The 20,535-nt window shown below is 50.8% G+C and overlaps 1 protein-coding gene across 3 annotated transcripts in view; it reads right to left on the reverse strand.

Moving 5' to 3' along the window:
* The window catches only part of FGFR2 (fibroblast growth factor receptor 2), a 105,202-nt gene extending 98,324 nt beyond the window's left edge, over nt 1-6,878 (reverse strand). For all 3 annotated transcript variants that reach the window (XM_068961791.1, XM_068961793.1, XM_068961792.1), the window contains exons 1-2: nt 6,520-6,878; nt 2,412-2,710 (exon numbers count right to left, since the gene is read on the reverse strand). In XM_068961791.1, coding sequence (XP_068817892.1) covers nt 2,412-2,577 — 166 coding nt within the window. In that variant the 5' untranslated portion in view covers nt 2,578-2,710; nt 6,520-6,878. The remainder of the gene's footprint in view (nt 1-2,411; nt 2,711-6,519) is intronic.
* Nucleotides 6,879-20,535: the final 13,657 nt, after the last annotated feature.

Consider the following 20,535-nt stretch of genomic DNA (forward strand, 5'->3'; position numbering starts at 1 on the left):
GCAGACCCTACAGAAAGCCAACACAGCTGCTCCTCCATCAGCGAACAACTTTCTTCTCAACTGTCTTCAAAAGCCTAGATGCCTCCTGATGTTGCGGCAACTGACACAGCCAGCCCATGGGACTGGGAAGATGGGCGTGCCCAACTCACCAGGAACAAGGACAACAACTTGTCCCAGGTACTCATTAGACACCAGGACCTGTGCTAACTGCGTTTTACATCCAGACCCACTTAAATCTTCCAGCAACCTTTTTGAGGCGGGTCATCAGAAGGCTTCTGAAGATATCCATATTCATTTAACATTAATAAAGAGACCCTGAAGATTATCTAATCCAGCCCTCAGATGACAGAAAAGGAAACTGAGATCCAGGGAGTTGTGTGCTTTTTCCAAAGCCACCTCTTTCCAGGGTTTTGCACAGCTTCCACTAAACCTTTGTTTGAAAAAAACTTCTCACAACTCTGGACGCAAACCTCATAAGAGCTGTGAACCCCAAAATATGACCTCCCGTTTCAGAGAATTCAGGCACCTCCTCTCAACCCCCAAGTGCATTCACAGATGCCAGGCTGGGAAGACCAGCCTCCAACAACACTCACATTGTTGAATGCACATTTCTACACAAAGAACTGCCGGGGCTACTGCGTCCTCGTCCGTCTCCACCCCCTTCCCCATCCCTGCCTCACCTCTTCCTACCAGTATGTGCACATATATTTTTAAACTCCCTTCAATAATTAAAGACGATAAAAAGAAGTCCTCCAGGACCATTTTACACTTTATGTTGAAATAAACTCCCAATCACGCTGCCCTGAAAGTCGAAATGAGAAATGACATTTTCTTCCTAACCTGGGCCATTCCTGGGCTCACACTGCAGGAAACACTCCCGTTCAGCAGCCTCAGTGTGTGTACTGAGCCATGCACCCCAGGGAAAACCGGCAATTAGAGAAACATCCATTTTAATTATTAGCAAAATTAAAGACGTACAAGCATGACTTTCAGAAACCGGGAACCTTTTCCCTCAAGTTAAGCCCTTTAAACATGCATCCCCACTGCAAGTGACATTGGAGCTCATGTCACCAGGAGGGAGTTCCATAATCCCTGGAGCCGGAGCCTGTGAACACTTCAGACACAAACTCCTACCAGGTTCCCTACCGGAGACCTGGAAGCCACTGCAGCGTCACTACACCTGTTTACTACAAACCTCCATACCTCTGGGTAAGAAAAAGGGCACAAGCTTCCACTCGCAACTGCTGAGCTGCTTCTGGTAAGAAGCGCCTCCATTTTAGAAAAAAAAGATATGCCTTTATCCTTGCATGACTCAGGGTCCCAGTGGGATCCCCCCTCGGATGGGGACACAGCCCTCCCCTCCCGGTCTGGTCCTGGACGGGCTTGCAGTCTTCTTCCGAGCAGGGTCTTTTCCAGAACAGCTGACCGACCCCAGCCCACGCAGGCCCCCAGAGCTCAGCAGGCACCAGGTGGGCTCTCAGCAAACAGGTTCATTAAGTGGCGATGAGTGCTAGGATCTGCCGTTTTATTCTCGGATTACCACTCGAAAAATAACTCAGCTACCAATATTCCCTACTGATGACAGATCTCGTGCGGCACCAAGTTGAGGCTGGGCTACCGACGTCGCGGAAGGACCCGGGAGAAGAGGTTCCAAGTCTGCCTGGCGGGAAAATTCAGCCCTTGTGAGTTTTGTGCTCACAACTGGCCTCATGCCTTTCCGCATGTTCCAAAATGCATAATGTGTTGCCTGCGTGCAGTTTCCACAGCTGAAACACCAACGCGCACCCTGTTAGATCTGGAAGTTCTCAGAGATTCGGGAAAGGCCCAGGTACATTTCAAATTGACCTAAAATAGAATCTGCTGCTCTGTGACGTGTGGCTTAAGTATTATGAATTACAAGGGCTAAAAAGAATGTAATGTCTCAACCCTCTCCACGCTGAAGTTCAGAAGCTTTCTCTCCTTAGACAATGAAAATAAAATGTCAGCATTTCAGAGGTTGGCAATTTCCCTGCGTGACTCCTTTTGCCGGCAAACTGCAATCCTTTACATTGTGAGCAAGACTCTCTCGGGTAAGCAGGGAGTGGTAGATGGCATTCAACTCCGAGCTGCCTGCCACGGCTCTCCTGGCACTGGATGAACTGCCAGCCGCCTCCCTTACCCAGCACAGAGAAAAACGCACACGCCAAGAAACCACCGAACTACACCACCCTGCCCTCAGCGTGACAGCTGAGAACCTTCTCTTGTAATCCCTGGCTTGCAGGGGGCAGAGAGCCACAAGCTCCGCTCTTGGAGGTCTCCTTTACAACGCAAGGGGCAGCTGATTCTCAAACAGGCCTTGACCTCACTGCCACTTCCCCCAGATAAATCCCCAAACAAACTTGGTACCCTGAGAGCGAAATGAGATAACTTACCTTCCGGCTCAACCGTGGTATCGTCAACTAAATTGAAGGAGGGCCGGGCCAGGGACAAGGTTGCCATGGTGACCACAACCAGGCAGAGGAAGTGACCCCAGCTGACCATGGTTACAGTGCCGATCCCCTGTCCTCTTCCATATCTCCATGTGGACGTTAATCCCATCTGCACCCTTCCTCTACGAGCATGGACTGCCTGCAGCAATGCCTTCAGCCGGCGGTGGGCTCAGGAATCAAGGTGCTGCGGCAGCCGCTCGCTGGCCTTGCCGCTGCTGCTGCTGCTGCTGCTGCTGCAACCTCTAGAGGAGAGAGACACTGCAAGTCAGTGAAATCTTCCCCAATACCAATTTAGTGCAACCCAGTTCTCTTTCATCATCTGCAAATACCTTCCATCCGCACCTGAGTCCCAGGGGTTTCCACCAGACCGGTCCACAAAAACGTGTTAGGCTGACGGTTGAGAAAGCCTACTCTTAGGAAACAGAGATAAAAAGAGTAGCTACAGGACCCAGATACGTGCAGCCACTTCAGCTGGGCAAGCGGACTCTCTCCTCCTACCCACTGTCACCTCTCCCGCCCTCCAAAAGCCAAAGCTACGTGACCTTAGTTTCAAGGGCAACTACAAAAGCCAAGTTAACGATGCTCCGGCTGGCATAGCCAGCCTCTCGTTAACTTCTTTCACACCAACTGGGCTTCAGAGGTGTCTGCTTCTGGGGGCTGGAGCTAAGTGGCTTGCTCCACCCTCCCTGGAGCCCTCGGGAGGAAGGGAGACCAGCAAAATAAAAAGAACCCCAGGAAGGCGACCAAAAATTCCCACCAGTTTACACTTGTCAAGATTCATTTTCAAATGCAGAAATGTATTTCAATCTTTTCGCCAAGCAGCCACTTACAAAGAATGAACGAGACTGCAATACATTCAAAGCAGCTGATCCAAAAAGAGGTTCAAAGCTTGAATCCCATTCCACTGTGACGAATGGCAGCCCAGGCCTAGTGGGTGTCTTCAAACTAGACAGAGTGCATTAAGAAACAGAGCAGATGCAAACTCCTTTGAATAACACGGGTGTTCATTAATGATGATGATGGTGATGATGATATGTAAATTACTCTCAGGGTAGGTGATTGGGCCAATAACTTTCAATATGCTAACTTACTGACTAAAATTTCAGAACAGAAGTTACCAGGGGGTGTTCAATGTACTAGCCTGCTCACCCATTTAATTCAAAAGCAAAGAGAAATTTCCAAGCTTAAGATAATCCAAGACTTTACATTTGTTCAGTATCAATTACTAAGAATAAGAACCAAAATGCACAAGCTTCAGAGAATTTGATCCAATCACAGATTCTGTGAATTACATATGAAAGAACCACATTTTATAGGATTGAGGGTGGAGGTGAGACCTTTAATATACAAATCTCGAAACCCCACGCTTTCTGCTTGTGGACTTCATGTTTCAGATTATGACTTGGGATTTCAATACTGCTTGAGTGTCCCCAAAGCTACATCAGAAAAAACTTTCAGCCTTGACTAAGGATTAGAGTGAGTAACGGGAAAAGAGGACGCTGCTCCACTTTCAGAGGAGGAAAAAAGAAAGCCTCTTCTTCAAAAGAAAGCACACGTGAAATGGTGTGATTCACAGCAAAAGAAGAGCGCGTGCGTCCACCCCGTGCTTTCAGATTGCTTGAAGGATTTCTTTGGCCAGTTCTTCTTTCCTCTTTGAGGTAAGAGCCTCAAAAGATAACTCCATATCTATTTCTACATACACGTGGGAGGAGAATACACAAACATTCTCACTGATTTACGAAGCATTTCCAGAATGCATGGGAATTTTTTTGCCTCTAACACAACTCCAGGAAAATCCCAGCAAGAGAGTGGACCCCAGACTGCTTCCCCAGCCCCTCACCTACCTGTCCTAGCCTTAAGGAGCTTCCTTTGCAGGGAGAGGCGGACAGTGAGTGAGCTCAGCGAGATCTCAAGCCATCCCTTCACCCCATCAGCTTGCACCAGCAACTGACTTATGTAGCCATTTCCAGATCCAGGCTCCGCGGCCACCCCCCTTCCTTCCCAAATCTCTGGAAAGTGGAGATGGAGGGTGGCAGGTCTGCACAAATCCTCACCCGAGTGGACAAAGGTATGGAGGGACCTCCTGGGCGGGATAATGAGGTCCCCAGGCTCAGTGTTGGGAACACAGGCCCAGCGTGCCGCTGCCGGCCCACAATCCCAGCTTCCTGCCTTCAATACCATAATCCTTCCTGGAGTCTGAGCCTCAGTGAAAGCCCCAGCGTGTTTATTTTTCCCCTTGAAAGGGAACTCTCTTCTCCACTTGGGAGCGGGAGGAGTTGTCACCCTCCCAGTGATGGATGGCTCTTCCTGGCTACCCGTTCCCCAACCCCCCTGTCCATTTTCACCTCGGCACAAGCCTGCCCCCAAAGACAGGCAAAGTGACAAGCGAGAGGGCTTGGCTGGGGAGTGGTCCCTATACCAGATCTATGCAATTTACAGAACATTCCCAAACCCTCCACCCTGCAAGAAGCCAAGCCAATATAGCACCCACCTTAACTGAGTCTCTACCCAAGCACTTGGGAGCTTCGTTCCCGGCAGATTTTCCATCAGTCAAAAGTGCCAGGCAAGGTGAGGGGTGCCCAGGCCCCCAGGGGGCAGACCCACCTTCTAGGCTCCAAGCCTCCCTAGGACCCCCACGCCTGAACAGAGCAGGGGGCTCTCAAGGGGTCAGCTGTGGTGGGGGTGGAAATTCCTCAACACACTGAAATCTCAAGACAAAATACAGGCTGACCCAGGACCACCTTCTTTTCCCCGTTAACCCCCGGCAAGCCAAGAACTTGCAGCAGCTCCGGGAGAACTCAACACCACCAATCCGGTTCCAACTGTAGCAGTTGTCTCATTTGTGTGCTAGGAATATAGTGAATTTCTCCCCCTTCTCGGGGCGCTAAAGAGCTCAGAGAAATCTGCATTTTAATTGACATTCCAGGGCGAGAGAGAGGGGCGCCCGATTGCTTTTCTATTCAAACTAAACAGGCTTTTCAGATGAAAATGAGTCGAGGCCGGTGGAAGATTTACAGGGATTTGGGACCCAGGGGACAATGGGGTTTTAAATGTTGATAGCGCTTCACACCAAACACATAATGGGTGAAAGAAGGTTTGCCTTTAAGGGTGGTTTTATTGAATTGGGCGAGAAGAAGGAAGGTCCGGAGAAGAGTTTGCAAAGGAGCGGGAGGCGAGGGGAGCGGCTGAGGCTCCGCGGCCCCGGGCCGGACCCCTGCGCCTGGCCCGGTGGCCGCGAGGGTCGGAGCCAGCGCCTGGCCCAGCCCTCGGCTGACTCCCCGGCGCGGCCCCGGCGCTCAAAGAATGAGCGCGCAAGTTAGAACTCGCCTGCGCTTTCGACATCTCCGAGCTGCTGCCGGTAGAGCAGGCAGCGAACTAGAAAAAGTCGGTCCAGTTCGCCCCCTAGCCCCAGGCGAGCCGCGCTCCCTCCAGCCGAGACGGCGGCTGCGGGCCAGGGAGGCCGAAGGGCACTGCAATCGGGGAACCGGAGCAGCCCCCCTCCCAGAGTGCCACCCCCCGCCCCGAGCCCTCGCCTACCCTACAGAGGTGCTGCCAGCCCCGCCTCAGCGGACCCCTCCCGGGGAAGGGTCCCCGGCCGGGGCCTGGATGGAACGGAGTGGGGGCTCCCCGGGCCTCGGAACGAGGCACCTTCGACGATGTCCCCTCCGAGTCCGGGACCTACCGGGCTATGCCACCAGCGAGGCTGCCCCGCCGCTCGCCCGCCAGCTCTGGGGTCGGAGGATCGCGCCCGGCCAGTGGGAGTGCGCCGGCCGGAGTTTGACAGGGAGGCGGGCGCGGGCGGGGGGTGTCAGCGCCAGAAGCAGATGTCAGCATCTGGATGGGGGTGGAAGCGGCAGCACTGCCCAAAAGCCAGCCGTCAGCAGGCACCCAGCTCCCCCATCACCTATGCAGCCAAAGAGGAAGGACAGGGAGCCGCCTCCACAGGGCCAGCCCCCCGTTCGGGAGGCCGTGCACCGGGTGTCTCGGGCTTCCACTGCACCCACTCTCCCGCCCCGCGAAGCTCCCCCGAGGCGCCCGACTCGGCGATTACCTTGAATGGCAACGATCCCCGGCGATCGGGTCTGTCCCCGCGCCCAGCGTGGGTCGGGATGGAGCAAACGACCAACTCCCCCCGCAAAAAAAAAAAAAAAAAGTGGTCCTCGCCGGCGCCAAAGTTCCGAGGCTTCACGCGCACCCCAGGCTGCGGAGGCGCGCAGGCATGACGCCCGCGGGCTGCGCTCGGATTTGGGGAGCGGGAGGAAGAAAGCAGTTGGGCTTGGCGTTTCCTCCACCAAACTTCGCTCGCAACTTGCGAACGACTGGAGCGCGGAGGAAAGCCGCGGCCTCGGGGCGCCCGGGCCCCGCCAGCCTGGAAAGGAGTCGCCGCGCCGGGCCAGCTACGCCGCGCGCAGACCCCGCGGCGCCCGAGCTTTGTGGCGGCCGCGCTCACTCCCTTGCTCGCCCGCCCGCCGGCTCGGCTCTCCGCGGCGTTCTCCGCTGCTGCCGCCGCCGCCGCCGCCCCCTCCCGGCGGGTCACGCCCCCGCTGAAACCCGAGCCGTTTCCTGGACGGCGGCGCCCGCTCTGCCAATCAGCGCCGCGCGCCCCGCCGCCCCGACTCGGCGCGGCTCCCGACGCCTGCGAGCGGCCCCGAGACCCCGGCGGGGAGGGCGAGGGGCCCCGCGCCGCACCGGGACGCAAAGGGGCAGCAGGCAGCATCCTCCGTGGATGCGGCCGGGGCCCGCGCCCCCTTCCTTCCCTGGGCAGTTCGCCTGATCCACGGTTTGCCGGGTTGGTTACGTTACGCTGTCTCGTTTCAAGTCAAAACAAATGACAGAAAGCCTGCTCTCTACCCACCCCCACCCGCGGCCACGAGACTTTAAACTGCATCTGCGTGGTATTTGGGCGCTTGGGAGAGAAATAGAATGCAACTGAAACTTTGAGACGAGAGAAAGTAACCTGGGGCATGCCTGCCTGCCCATCAAAACGATAGCGATGAGCAGAGAGGCGAGTGTTTACGGAGGTTCTGCTATAGGCAGGGCGCACGGAATAGAGTCTCCTTTTTCAACCGCACAGCCACCCTGCCGAGTAATAGTCCCAGTTTCTGCTAAGGAAACAGGTTGAGAGATGTTATTTGTCCAGGGTTAACCAGCTGGTTAATGGCAGCAGCTGAGCCTGACTTTGAATCTGGCTGTCTTAGGGAAAAGTTCAAAACTGAGGGGGAAAAACAGTGTTGGGTGCTATGTATTTGGATCAATAAATTCGGAAGATTCTAAGGACTCAACTCTGCTATAAATAGCTGTATGACCTTAAGCAAATCAATTCCTCTCTCTGAATCTTAAGATTCTTCAACTAAATGCCAAGCTGTAACTGGTTAAAGTTCATATCTTCCATTTACCTTTTCCACTAGGCTGTGTCTACAGGATAATTTATTGTTTAACATACTTGCTCTCCTTCCCCACTCATCCAGCTCCCAAGCAGTGGTGCCTTAAGTCCAAGACAATATAGATAAAAACCTTAATTATTTTTTCTTAGAAAAGGTCATTAAACCCAGAAGTGCTTTGGAGTCCTAAAGATGGATGGAGCAGCAGTACCAAATTGACCTGGGAAATCGACTTTTCCTGCATTTAGAAAGGCAGTTGCTTATGGGTCATTGACACTGCACACTTCACAACATTTACGAAAATATTTTTTCAGGGTGCCACATCATTAGAAAATCATTCTTCTTCACAATACCTCTCAGAGAACTTTTATGTAAAATTACTGAAACACCAAGAGTACAGATCCGTTGAAATGCTTCAGGCGAATGGCTCTGAAATTCTGTTCTGGAAATGTGACAGCAAAAGTAATAGTCTGAGTCTCAAGCAAAATAAAATAATCAGTTCCTATGCTTAGGGGCAGGCTATGGTTTTTGGTCAAGTCTTTTAACCTGGATCAGTCCCATTATCATTTAATTCACGGAGACACCTTAGCCAGGTGACCTCAACCATCTCCCACACCTGAGTTGTTCTGACCACATCAATGCTTTTCAATGTCTCAGACCAGGCTGAGTGTCTGCCTGCTTGGAGGCTGGCACTTACAACTTTATATTCCCCACCAATGGGGAACTCAAGTCTCTCAGGACAGATTCCTTTCCCATCCTGCAAGGAATCCATCAGCCATTGAAAATGCTGTTAACACGTTCTCACATAAATTACTGGTGCAGGAAGCTGCCATCCCTACCCATCGTTCATCAGTGGCTCTGTGTACCCTGAATAAAAAAGAAGCCTTCCGCTGAAAATGACAAATAAGAACACCTACTTCAGTGTCCAGATGCAGTCGGCAGAATTTATTCTTTATAGGAATAAAAGGACACCCATCCATCAAAAGCCCCTTATTCCCTTAAGAGTGTCCGTTTTTAAGTGAGCGAAGCCCGCAAGCCCACAACAGCAAACTCTTTGGTTTAGAGAAAAGCAAAACCATGTTTGGAATTTTTTAAAAAAACCAATCCTGTCATCATATTTAGGCTTCAAGTGACCTCAGAGGGTCTAGGAAAGCTTTCACACCAGTGAGGTTTCTGAATGAGAAAATAATCTCTCTAGAGTTTTTTTCTCTTCCCTCTTCAAGTGGCTGGAACCCCTTTTGTCAATGGCCTCCCATGAATGGTGTAGCTAATAAGCTTATTAATGAGCTTCCACAGCCGAGTGTGAATAGGTAAATAAGCCCCAATCTGTTGAGGTTCAGGGCTGAGGGCAGAAAAGGCAGCAAGAACTAAAGGTGACAGTCTGAACTGAACCACGAATGCCTGCACCAGGTTTCAGCTGAAAGAGCCTCCAGACAAGGGCACATTCACAGCCCCTTCACCCCCCACCGAGGTCCCTTTTCCTAGCAATTTTCCCCCCTTTACAAAATGTCTTGAGTAGTCACCCATTTTTTCTTTTCAAAAGCCCTCGAGACGTCCTTCTTTTTTCACTCTAGTAATGATACATCAATGGAAGGAAGGAAAATGAGGACACCAGGACTCTGATGCCCCAGAAGTTTCAAGGAACAAACTACCGCTCACCCATTGGTTCCGGGAAGAAGACAGCAGGGTGGGGGGGCCCCGGCTGCCATGGGCCTCTCTCTTTTAAAGATTTATAATTTCTCTTTTAATAATTTGTTTTCTAATGGGTGGCTGGTCCTTCACCCGATGGAAAAGCTGGAGGAATAAAAAGGCTACTGACATTTAAGTGCTAATGAGCCCTTTTAATGTGATTCTGAGCACCTTGCAAAACTTTGAATTTCTTTCTTTAAGCTACATCTCAAGAATGTCCATAGCATAAAAGAAGCTTTCGAAAGGAGAAATCTACAATAGTCCAAAGACTATGGTTAAGAGTTGTTAATTCTGGGATGTGCTGATCAGAATGGCTGGGGGTATCGGAGAGACAGCACCCGTCTTCAGAGAGCTTATGACATTTAAACAGAATCATGAGTCCCAGTACTGATCATCATCAATGATCCTAAACTTAGAATGGGGCCTGAATTTCCAATCCAAGACTTCCCTGGAGAAAAATTTAAGTTATCTGAGTCTTTCAGGTTCTCAGCTATAAAATTTGGAAAACAATGGTGTGTGTATGTCTGTGTGTGTGTGTGTGTGTGATAAGTTGCTTCAGTCATGTCCGACTCTTTGCCACTAGGGACTGTAGCCCACTAGGCTCCTCTGTGCATGGGATTCTCCAGGCAAGAATACTGAAGTGGGTTGCCTTACCCTCCTCCAGGGGATCCTCCCAACCCAGGGACTGAAGCCCTGTCTCCCATGTCTCCTGCACTGGCAGCCTTATCTTGTAGTAATTTACTAGGGTCATGCAAAGCATTCACTGAATTAATGTGACAAGCATTGAGACCTTTTTATCCAGATGCCTGTGGTTCTAGAGAAACTCTTGGTACATGAGAAATGCAATGTGTTTGCAATGATTATCATTAGCTGTTAATTATTATTCCCACCTCCTGGGACTACTGGAAAAGCTAAGTGATTAAGCAAAGAGCTGAACACCCACTAGCACTACGTGGATATTATTATGAAATAATAATATGAAAACCTGGTTTTCAAAGAGTCTAGAGCCACCATTGCTGGATTCCCCAACCCACCTCTGCCACACTTAGAAGGACTGATCCTGAAGCTCCAATCATTTCATCCTCTGTGGTCCCCTTCTCCTGCCTTCACTCTTTCTCAGCATCAGGGTCTTTTCCAGTGAGTCAGCTCTTTGCATCAGGTGGCTCCAATATTTTTGCAAAGGGCCGACTCACTGGAAAAGACCCTGATGCTGAGAAAGAGTGAAGGCAGGAGGAGAAGGGGACCACAGAGGATGAGATGGTTGGATGGCATCACCGACTCAATGGACATGAGTTTGAGCAAGCTCCAGGAGATAGTAAAGGACAGGGAAGCCTGGCATACTGCAGTCTGTGGGGTCACAAAGAGTTGGACACAACTGAGCGACTTAACAGCAACCACCTCTGCCCCAGCTGAAAGGCCTGGTGGTGTCTACCCAAGGCCCACCACAAGGTGAAATGGCTGTCATACAAATGGCCATCCAACTGGAAAGCATCACAACACTCATTGGTACCCAAGGCCCAGAAGCAGTCCCTGGGAGTGGCAGGGAGGTCGAGGGGATGGTGCTGAGCAGAAAACACTTTTAACACTGGAGAACGGCTTTAAAAAGAGCATCTTTGAAAATGTGAGAAGCATCTGAATAAAAACTGGCACTATGCCTTGCTCTGATGGTTTACTTGATTGCCAAACAGCTTGAGGGACATGGATAGGTCTTTCTAGGGAGACAGTGTCCAAAGATGAGGCAGTGTATATTAAACCCTGGTGGTCCAGTGGTTAAGAATCTGCCTTCCAATGCAGGGGGCATGTGTTTGATCCCTGGTCAAAGAATTAGGATCCTACATGCTGCCTTTTTGGTGCAGCCAAAAAGAAAAGAAAAAAAAATATTACCATCATGCTGACTCCTGAATTTTACAGGGGAGGAAGTCAGGATGCTGAAAGGGGAAGTGATGGACTCAGGGCCACCACGCGGGCTGATGGCTGAGAAACCCGGAAATCTGGTCTCTCCACCAGGCTAGGATTCATTTCAGCGGCCACCAGAGCAAGATGTGGGTTTTTATCCTGACATTGTCAAGGACTAACTGTGTGATTCTGGCAAAGTCACTGAATGTACACCTTGCCCCCCCACCACTATCCTTGGCATCACCCATTTCTGCATAATTGAGGTTTCACCTTTCAAGCTGAAAAGACAGATTTGTTTATGATCTCCACCCCCTCCCAGCTCTGAACATTCCTTGCCCCTAGAGAAACAGAGAAATTGTCATTTACTCATCACTGAAGAGCGAACTGGTTACAGAAAGCCTACATCCACTCTGAAGTATTTCGAACCCTAGTCTAGGAACCCTGCTTTTCATTCCTAACTACTAGTGATGGTATCTCCCAGAAAAGTCCTTTAAGCCCTGGTCCATAGCTGCTTAAGGGCAACATACCATATACCGTACACCATTGCTCCTGCAATGCAGGAGATACAGGTTGGATCTCTGGGTCAGGAAGATCCCCTGGAGGAGGAAATGGCAACCCACTCCAGTATTCTTGCCAGGGAAATCCCATGGATAGAGGAGCCTGGCAGGCTATAGCCCATGAGGTTGCATAGTGTCAGACACGACTTAGCTAGCTGGTAAACCACCACCACCATTGCTTGGCTGCAAGACTTCATTCTTTCCCTTCACTCCCACCCAGCATTCAACCACCACCTCCACCAAAGCAAGGCCTCCCAGCGGACTGGAGAGAAAGCACACAGGTGGTTTTAGCTGGTGTAGGGCAAATGAGGATGAGATCAACCATGAGGTCCTCCTGCCTCTTTTAGACCCCTCCCCCTCACTGCCTAGAGCTGCGCTGTCCCATATGGTAGCTCCTAGCCAATGTGATCAAGTAAAAATTGAATAAGATTTCAAGTTCAGCTCTTTCATAGCATCAGCCCTGTTTCAAGTACTCAATAGCCACACACGGCTAGGGCCGTCACACTGGACAGTGGAGATTTTAGAGGAAATTGTCACCATAGCAGAATTCTGTACAGGATGGACTTCACTGGAGAGGCCCCCTGCCTTCCCCTTCCTCCTCCAAGAGGATCTCCTCAACTAGGGGCGTCCTCAGGGGCTGCTTTTGCCCGTCTCCCCCCAACTCCCACGTGCGTTCCATCATCTTGTGTTGCCAGGTCCTCTTCAGAATGGGAAGAGTGTCAGAGACAGCCAGAATGGTCTTTGATGAACAGATACAGTATTACTGTTGGCTGAATGAAAAGGGCCTGCAGCATCACCACCTCATTCCAGGACCCACTTGAAGCAGTCCCAGTGCAGGTTTCTGTGAGCCCGAAGTCCCTCCTTGTGAGGACTGAAGCTCCCCCAAACCCCCAGGAATTCACAGCTGAACCATGAACCAGAGGGAGAAAGGCCAGCTGAACCAAGATGGCAGTGCCCGAGGAGAAAGCCTTGTGGAATTTGACCTTGGACAACAATGCAGAAATAGGAGAGTTCATTGGGGACCCCTGAATCATAACAGGGCTTTCCACGTGGCTCAGTGGTGAAGAATCTGCTGGCCAACACAGAAGAGGAGGGAGACCGGTGTTTGAACCCTGAGTGGGGAAGATCCTCTGGAGGAGGAAATGGCAACCCCCTCTATGGAAAATCCCATGGACGGAGGAGCTTTGTAGGCTACAATCCATAGGGTCACCAAGAGCTGGACATGACTGAGTGACTCAGCAAGCAAGCACATACACAGATCGCATCACCCAGAAAAACCCAGCCTGCCTCTCCCCTCTCGTGGTCCAGGGCCAGGCACACTTGCTGGCTAGTTGTGGACAGCTCATGAGCTGCTTTGTGCCGCATGTCCTCAGTAGATACTAGGTAATTGATGGTGATTGTGACAGCCTCTTTGGGGGGCTTCCTAATTAGGGCATCTGGGAACCTTTACATAGAATTTGCACCTAGTTCCTGAAGTAAATTTCGAAGTTACTGCAGTGGAAGTTACCTTTCCTGGCAAGACCTGATTTCCATAGTGCCTTCCTCTTTCCCCTTGATTTTTGCCTTCCGTTTGTTAACCCTATTTCCTGAGGATGTGTCTACTGTGTCCAAACGTGAAAAGTTCACTTTAATAAACCCAAGTGGAGAAGAGTGATGCGGCCAGGATCCTGGTGAACTAGGGAAGGAGACGGGCGGGGGAATCCAGAGCAGGACTCCTCGTAAAACCACAAACCCAGTAACACTTTCGGCGTCCCAGCGCGCTCGTATTTTGTCCCCAGGCTGGGGAGAAAGTCCATCAAGGGGCGAGCGATTTCTTTAACAGGTTTCTAAGAGCAGAGCTGAGCAAAAATAAACTCCCTCGAGGGAGCCGGAGGCAGCCGCAGCGCGGGGCCCGCGGGCCCGGGGAGCAGGTGGGTCCAGGTGCAGGAGGCCGAGGTCCCCGGGGCTCCCTTTGTTCTCCGGACTCTGCGCTGTGAGGCGCGCGGCGGCCGCCGGCGCCCCCGTGTGGCCACGCGGGTCCCGGGCGCGCACTGACAAGAGTGGATGGGTGGGCGGGCAGCGCCCCGGGATGAATGAGGGGGTGCGCCGGGAGCAAGGCAATCCGGCCTGCGCCCGGCCTCACCCTGAAGTCCTTCCGGCTGTGCAGTTGAAGAGCGATTCATGTCGAGCTGTGTCTGCAGCAGGAATCCCACTGGGACGGAATGTCTTACCCTGACACCTGTGGGTCCAGCATCCTGCAAGGGCAGCGGGCGGCCTCCCCTGGGGTCTGGCCTGGCGTGTCCCCTCCATCCGGCTTCCTCTGTCCCCAGCGGGGTCTGGCCCCACATTTCCAGCTTGTGGCCGCATCTCTCCACCTGGATCAAGCCTGAGAAGCGCCTCTGCACCCTGATCCTTACAGCTCAGCTTCAAGCTCCCGCCCGGCTGTTTGGGTTTCCAGCCACAGCGCCCACCTGGACTGCCACCCTAAAGTGAGGGAGTTTCCAGCTGCCCTCCCAACAAAGCGAGTCTGTCCCAGATCTGAACTGTCTTTGGAAAACCTTACAACGCACCCCTCCTTTGGGGTTTGTTTTTCTCCCGCATCAGGACAGCTGCCCTGCCTCCCCAGTCCCTTAGGATTCTGGGGCAGCTTCAGCCTCTAGTCTGTTTTTCCCGGGAGGTGGGGACCACCACCCTGCTTTTTCATCACTCAGAGCCATGGTGGCTCCCTTTTTGCAAAAACCATGACCCTGCACTCAGCACAGACTGGGTACTTGGTGACTGACATTTACTGGGTACTTACTCTGTTCCAAGCAAGTGTGATCGTGGCCTTCCAGGTTATCCCATACAGGTCAGGTACCACTCTGACCCTCACGTTACAGATCTGTGGAAACATGAAGAGCTTGCCAAGTCATACAGTCATGAGGGAGGGAGCCTGGGTTTGGAGCAAGCGCTTGTGACTTATGCTGCCAGCACCCTGAGCAGGTGGTGGGGGCCATGTAAGATTCAGGGGTCCATGAAGGTCCAGGGGAGGGGCAGGAGCTTTAGCCAATGGATGGAAATGTAAGCCACTGGGGCCAATTCTTCAGCACCTCCCAGAGAAGTTGGCCATCCCATTCAGATGATGACTCCTGTCTCTGTTTGGGGACCGGTCCCTCTTTCAGTTAGCCAGTGGGCCTGCAGGTTGTACCCTCTGCTGTCCTGGAGTGCTGGAGGCATGGGCCCTGGAGTCCAGCTCTGCCAGCCATGGGTTTATCGTCTGCATCCTCTTTCTACATCCTCCTCTGTAGACAGAGATAATACTAACACCTGCTTGGAAGAGTTTCTGTACAGATTGAATGGGAGGCTTCAGGTAAAGTGCTTGGTTCGTGGCAAATGATCAGTCCATGTTAGCTAGTATTATTATTTCCAGCCTGAATGAAGAGACATTAAGACCTATCTCTTTGAAGCCCTAATCCTGGCTTTGTTTCCTGCTCTTTCTCTTTGCTGTGAAGCCATGGGCAAGTTACTCCACCTCCTTGAGCCTCTTGTGTCCTTATTTACAGGTAATGAACATTGAATGTCACCAAGTTCAAGTTTCACCTCTAATAGTCTTGACTCCAACAGCAGCTCAAGCCGTCTAGGGCAAAGTATCGCTCGCTTTCTTCTAAGGATCTTCTCAGTATCACACAGGAATTCATTCCAGTGTGGGCTCTTCATGACGACCAGCAGGTTCTTTGTTTTATCTGACTGAGGCATCATTTCGTCCCATCCTCTGGGGACAAGGAAAAGACCCATTGTAAAAAGTCCTCTGTGTACTCCAAAATAGGAATCAAGACATTAGCCTCTTCCAAATAAGACAAGGCATCACTTCAGAACACCACTGGGTTAAGGGTGCCAAATTCAGCTATTTAATAAATTACAAGACATTCAGTTAAATTGGGATTTCAGATAAACAATGAATACTTCTTTGTACTCCCTAATATTGCATGAACAAATATCGCACAGAATACACTTACATGAAAAAAGTATTCATTGTTTATCTGAAATTCAGATTGAGGTGAATGGTTTATATTTTATATGGCAACCCTACACTGGGTAGAAGGCACTCCCACAGGTTGCCTGGCTGGGACAAGTCCAAGAGAGATAGACCTTATTTCCAGAGGTCATTGGGAACTAATTGCCGAATTTGTGTATTGACAGCACTATTTGAATATTCAGTGATAAAGATAATCTAGTATAAACCCATGCTTCCAGGACTACCCAGATGGTCCAGTGACAGACTCCAAGCTCCCAATGCAGGGAGTCCAGGTTCAATCTTTGGTCAGGGAACTAGACCCCACATGCCACAACTTAGATCCAGTGTATCCAAGTAAATAAATAAATATTTTAAAAAACAAGCATGCCTCCTCTTGAATGAAATAGTAACTATGGTATTGACTGCATTGTTGGGAAGGACATGATGCTTCGTCATCAAGCGTGTATATAAAATGCATGGCTACGCTCAGTGCCAGGGCAGAGGCTTGCCATAGTGGACAGGTCACAAAGCCTGTGATGACAGAACAGGCCTTTGAGCCCCTGTGCTTCCTCACCTGATCTGTGCCATCCTACGGGGATTAACTGATGGGCAAAATGGAATCCTGTCCAAGATGGAAGCGGACAGACCCTCCGCCAAGAATATATCCCCACACACCTGGGCCATTTTTCTGGCTGCTGTTTAGGGCTGGCCCCTGCTACTTTACCTGGCTCTGTTTCTCAGAGCTGATTTTCCTGCTCAAGCCTGCTGAATTTCCAGTGATTCATTGTGACCCCATCAGTGTCAGCCATCTGCTGTGGGTACCATCCCCACATAAGCCCCAGAGATCATGGGGTAAAGAATCCACCTGTGAATGCAGGAGACACAGGAACTGCAGGTTCAATCCCTGGTCAGGAAGTTCCCCTGGATGAGAAAATGGCAATCCACTCCAGTATTCTTGCCTGGAGAATCCCATGGACACAAGATCCTGGCGGGCTACAGTCTACAGGGTCGAAAAGAGTCAGATACGACCGAAGAGACTTAGCATGCACGCACGCATGCATGCTGCAATAGCAAATTGCCACAAACCTAGTGGCTTGAAACAATGCAAGTTTAGTATGCCCCGGTTCTGTGGTTCGGGAGTCCAGTGGGCTCAGCTGGACTCAAGGTGTTGGCAGAGTTTCATTCCTTTCTGGGGACTCTGTGGGGGAGAATCTGCTTGCACGTTCATCTAGGTTGTTGGCAGATTCAGTTCCTCGTGGCTCCAGGTCCTGTTTCCTGGCTGGCCAATCACCAGGAGTCTCTCTCCTCATCCTTCTTCCGTTGGCAAAGTCAGCAACAACACAGCATGTAAACCTCTGACTTCTCCCTCTCCTGTGTCTCTTCTGTTCAAGCCAGAGAAAAAGTCTCTGCTGTTAAAGGCTCATGTAATTAAACTGGGTCTACCCAGGTCACCTTCTTATTTTTTTTTTTTATTTTTTTTTCATTCTTTTTTTTATTTTAATTAATTTTTTTAATTTAATTCTTACATGTGTTCACCTTCTTATTTTTATGTCCAAAATTTTAATTCCATCTGCAAAGTCCTATTACCAGGTTCTAGGGATTAGAGAACAAATGTCTTTGGGGCGGAGAGGAGGGAGGCATATTCTGTCTACCACAGATCGGGTAGTGATGCTTTAGGGGAAAACAAGGCACATTCATTTCCTAGCTGTTGTTGTTCAGTTACTAAGTCACATCTGACCCTTTGTGACCCCATGGACTGCAGCACGCCAGGCTTCCCTGTCCTTCACTATCTCCTGGAGTTTGCTCAAACTCACATCCATTGAATCGGTGATGCCATCCAACCATCTCATCCTCTGTCACCCGCTTCTCCTCCTGCCCTCAATCTTTGCCAGCATCAGGGTCTTTTCCAATCAGTCATCTCTTCGCATCAGGTGGCCAAGTATTGGAGCTTCAGCTTCAGCATCAGCCCTCCCAGTGCAGTGTAAAAGAAGGCATATTCATTTCCTAGGGCTGCTGTTGCAGTGTATCACAAATGAGGTGGCTTAAAACAATAGGAATTTGTTGTCTCACAGTTCTGGCATCTACAAGTCCCAAATCAAGGTGTCACTGATCCATTGTTTTTGTTGTTGGTGGTCAGTCATTAAGTCATGTCTGACTCTTTTGGACCCCATGTACTGCAGCAGGCTGGACTCCTCCATCCTTTAAATCTCTCAGAGTTTGCTCAAACTCATGTCCATTGAGTCGGCGATGCCATCCAACCACTTCAGTGAGCCATGCTCCCTCTGAAACCTTAGGGGAGAACCCTTTCCCTCTTGACCCAGCTTCCGGTGGGGACCGGCAGTCCTTGGCTTCCTTGGGCTACAGCCGCATCGCTCTAGTCTCTGCCTCTGTGGTCACGTGGCCTCACTCTGTGTGTCTGTGTCAAGAGTTCCTTCTTCTGATAGGGACACCAGTCATCCTGAGTGAGGGTCTTACCCAAATGACCTCAACCCAATCCCATCTGTAAAGATCCTTATTTTGAAATTAAGTCCCATACCATTCATAGGTTCCATTAAATACTGGGGCTAGGATTTCCACAAGTATTTTGCAGGGGACATAGCTCAACCTCAAACACAAGGTAATGCCAAAAAGGTGCCAGGCACAGAGCCTGCCCTCTGGTCTCTGCTTAATCAACAGTAACAGTTGGGGGACTTCCCTGCTGGTCCAGTGGTTAAGAATCTGTCTGCCTGTGCAGGGGACACAGGTTTGATCCCTGGTCAAAGAACTCAGATCCCACAAGCCGTGGGACAAACTAAGCCCACGCACCTCAACTAGAGACAAGCTCACATGCCACATCGAAGATCCTGCATGCCTCAACTAAGACCCAGTGCAGCCAAAAATAAAGTAAGTAAATAAAAATACAAACCAAAGAAAACAGTAGTAGCTGGCATGCACGAGTGGCATCTCAGACACTCTGGGCGACCGTGGCCATGGATGTGGCCAGCTGGTGCGTGTGCGGCAGGAGCCTGGAAACCACACCTCCTTCCGTCCTGCCTTCCTGACCATCCCTCCCCCCTCCTGTGGTCAGCTTCACCCCCGCCCTCTACTCAGGCTGCCCCCTTGCCTGTGATGTCCTCTCCCTTCTCCAAATCGGCATCCTGGTCACTCTTCAAGCACCGCCTTTTCTGAAGGAACATCTCTCAGGTGGCTGCACCCATCCGAAGGCTGGGCCAATTAAAGACAGAAACTGGAAAGGCTAATTCCACCCTGGAAGTCCCACTGCTCATCCGGCTGGAAAACGAGTCTTCCTATTAGGAGATGTGGGTCAAAAACTCAAGGGAGAAATGAAGATAAAGCAAGATGCTGATTCAGTGGCTCAGAAGGTTCAGAAGAGTAATTTTCAAGCAAGAAATTGCACCATCTCTCTATGCGGTCTGATAATAATCCATCTTGTAAACATGAACTGTTCTTCCTAGAAAGAAAAACAGTAACATCCATACACCCTGGCCAAATTAACCTTCCAGGGGCCATAAGTCTTTGGGTAGGGGGGGCGTCTACAGGACACACAGAGTATTGTCTGATTACCCTCCCCTCGCACATTTGTTACTATCACGTTGGCCTGAACTAAAATGCAAAGTAGGAAAGGGCTGATACATTCCATCAGCAGTCCAGGAATCTCACACCATTTTTTTAGTACCTCCACGTTTAATCAATTAGAACACGTGCACACCCAGAGCAGTCCCCAGATGCAGCCACGTCTGCGGAGAGAGCTGGCCTCAGCACTCACTCTCTAGGATGACTTCCAAACACTTGAGCATCCTGACCTTGCCTCGTTTCCGGAAATGTCCTTAAGCTCATTTCCCCCAGCACAGATGGGAACAGAGCTGGGCGGACGAGGGACAGCTGTCACTGCCAGAGGAACAGAAGAGATAGGCGGCCTCGCTTGGGGCTGAAGGATACCCCAGAGGGAAGTCACTGTCTCCCTCCAGACATGGTCCCTGGAGGCTCTCACCTACAGGGGAGGGGCTCCCAAGGGCCAGGCAGAGAATCAGCTCGGCATCGCCAGGATCTAGCCCAGGGCCTGGGAGAGACCAGCATGGGTTGGCAGAAGGAACAAATGAATGGATACTGCGGACTCAAGGTGGCCAGACCAAGACTGTGGAAGCTGTCCCTGCTGGCAGTCGAGGCTGGGTCTCAGCCCCACCTGAGTCCCAGGATTCAGGCCTCCGTCTCCCATGGACATCACCTGGAACCGGGCCTGGGGCAGAACGCTCAAGAAATGCAGCCAGCTTTTAAGCTGCAGGGCCGCAGGTCAGAGCCTAGTGCCATGGCCGCGTCGGGTGGGGAAACCGTTTGCAGCTGTTTATGTGATGTGTATCGGGTAGATAAATAAACTTCATTTTCCAGGGCTGCCAATCTCTAAACATGCAGGAATATACATTCGCTCAGAAACCTAAAAAAAATAAACGGACGTGGTGATGTTTGAATCTTCCTAGCATCAGGGCCCTGGGTCCTGAGCTACTCGCCTTTCAGCTGGTTAATAAACCCAGTTTATGGATCCCTCCCAGGGGCCTGCATGTAAAAGTTTCGCT

Source organism: Capricornis sumatraensis, chromosome 23, assembly GCF_032405125.1.
Source record: "Capricornis sumatraensis isolate serow.1 chromosome 23, serow.2, whole genome shotgun sequence".
NCBI lineage: Eukaryota > Metazoa > Chordata > Mammalia > Artiodactyla > Bovidae > Capricornis > Capricornis sumatraensis.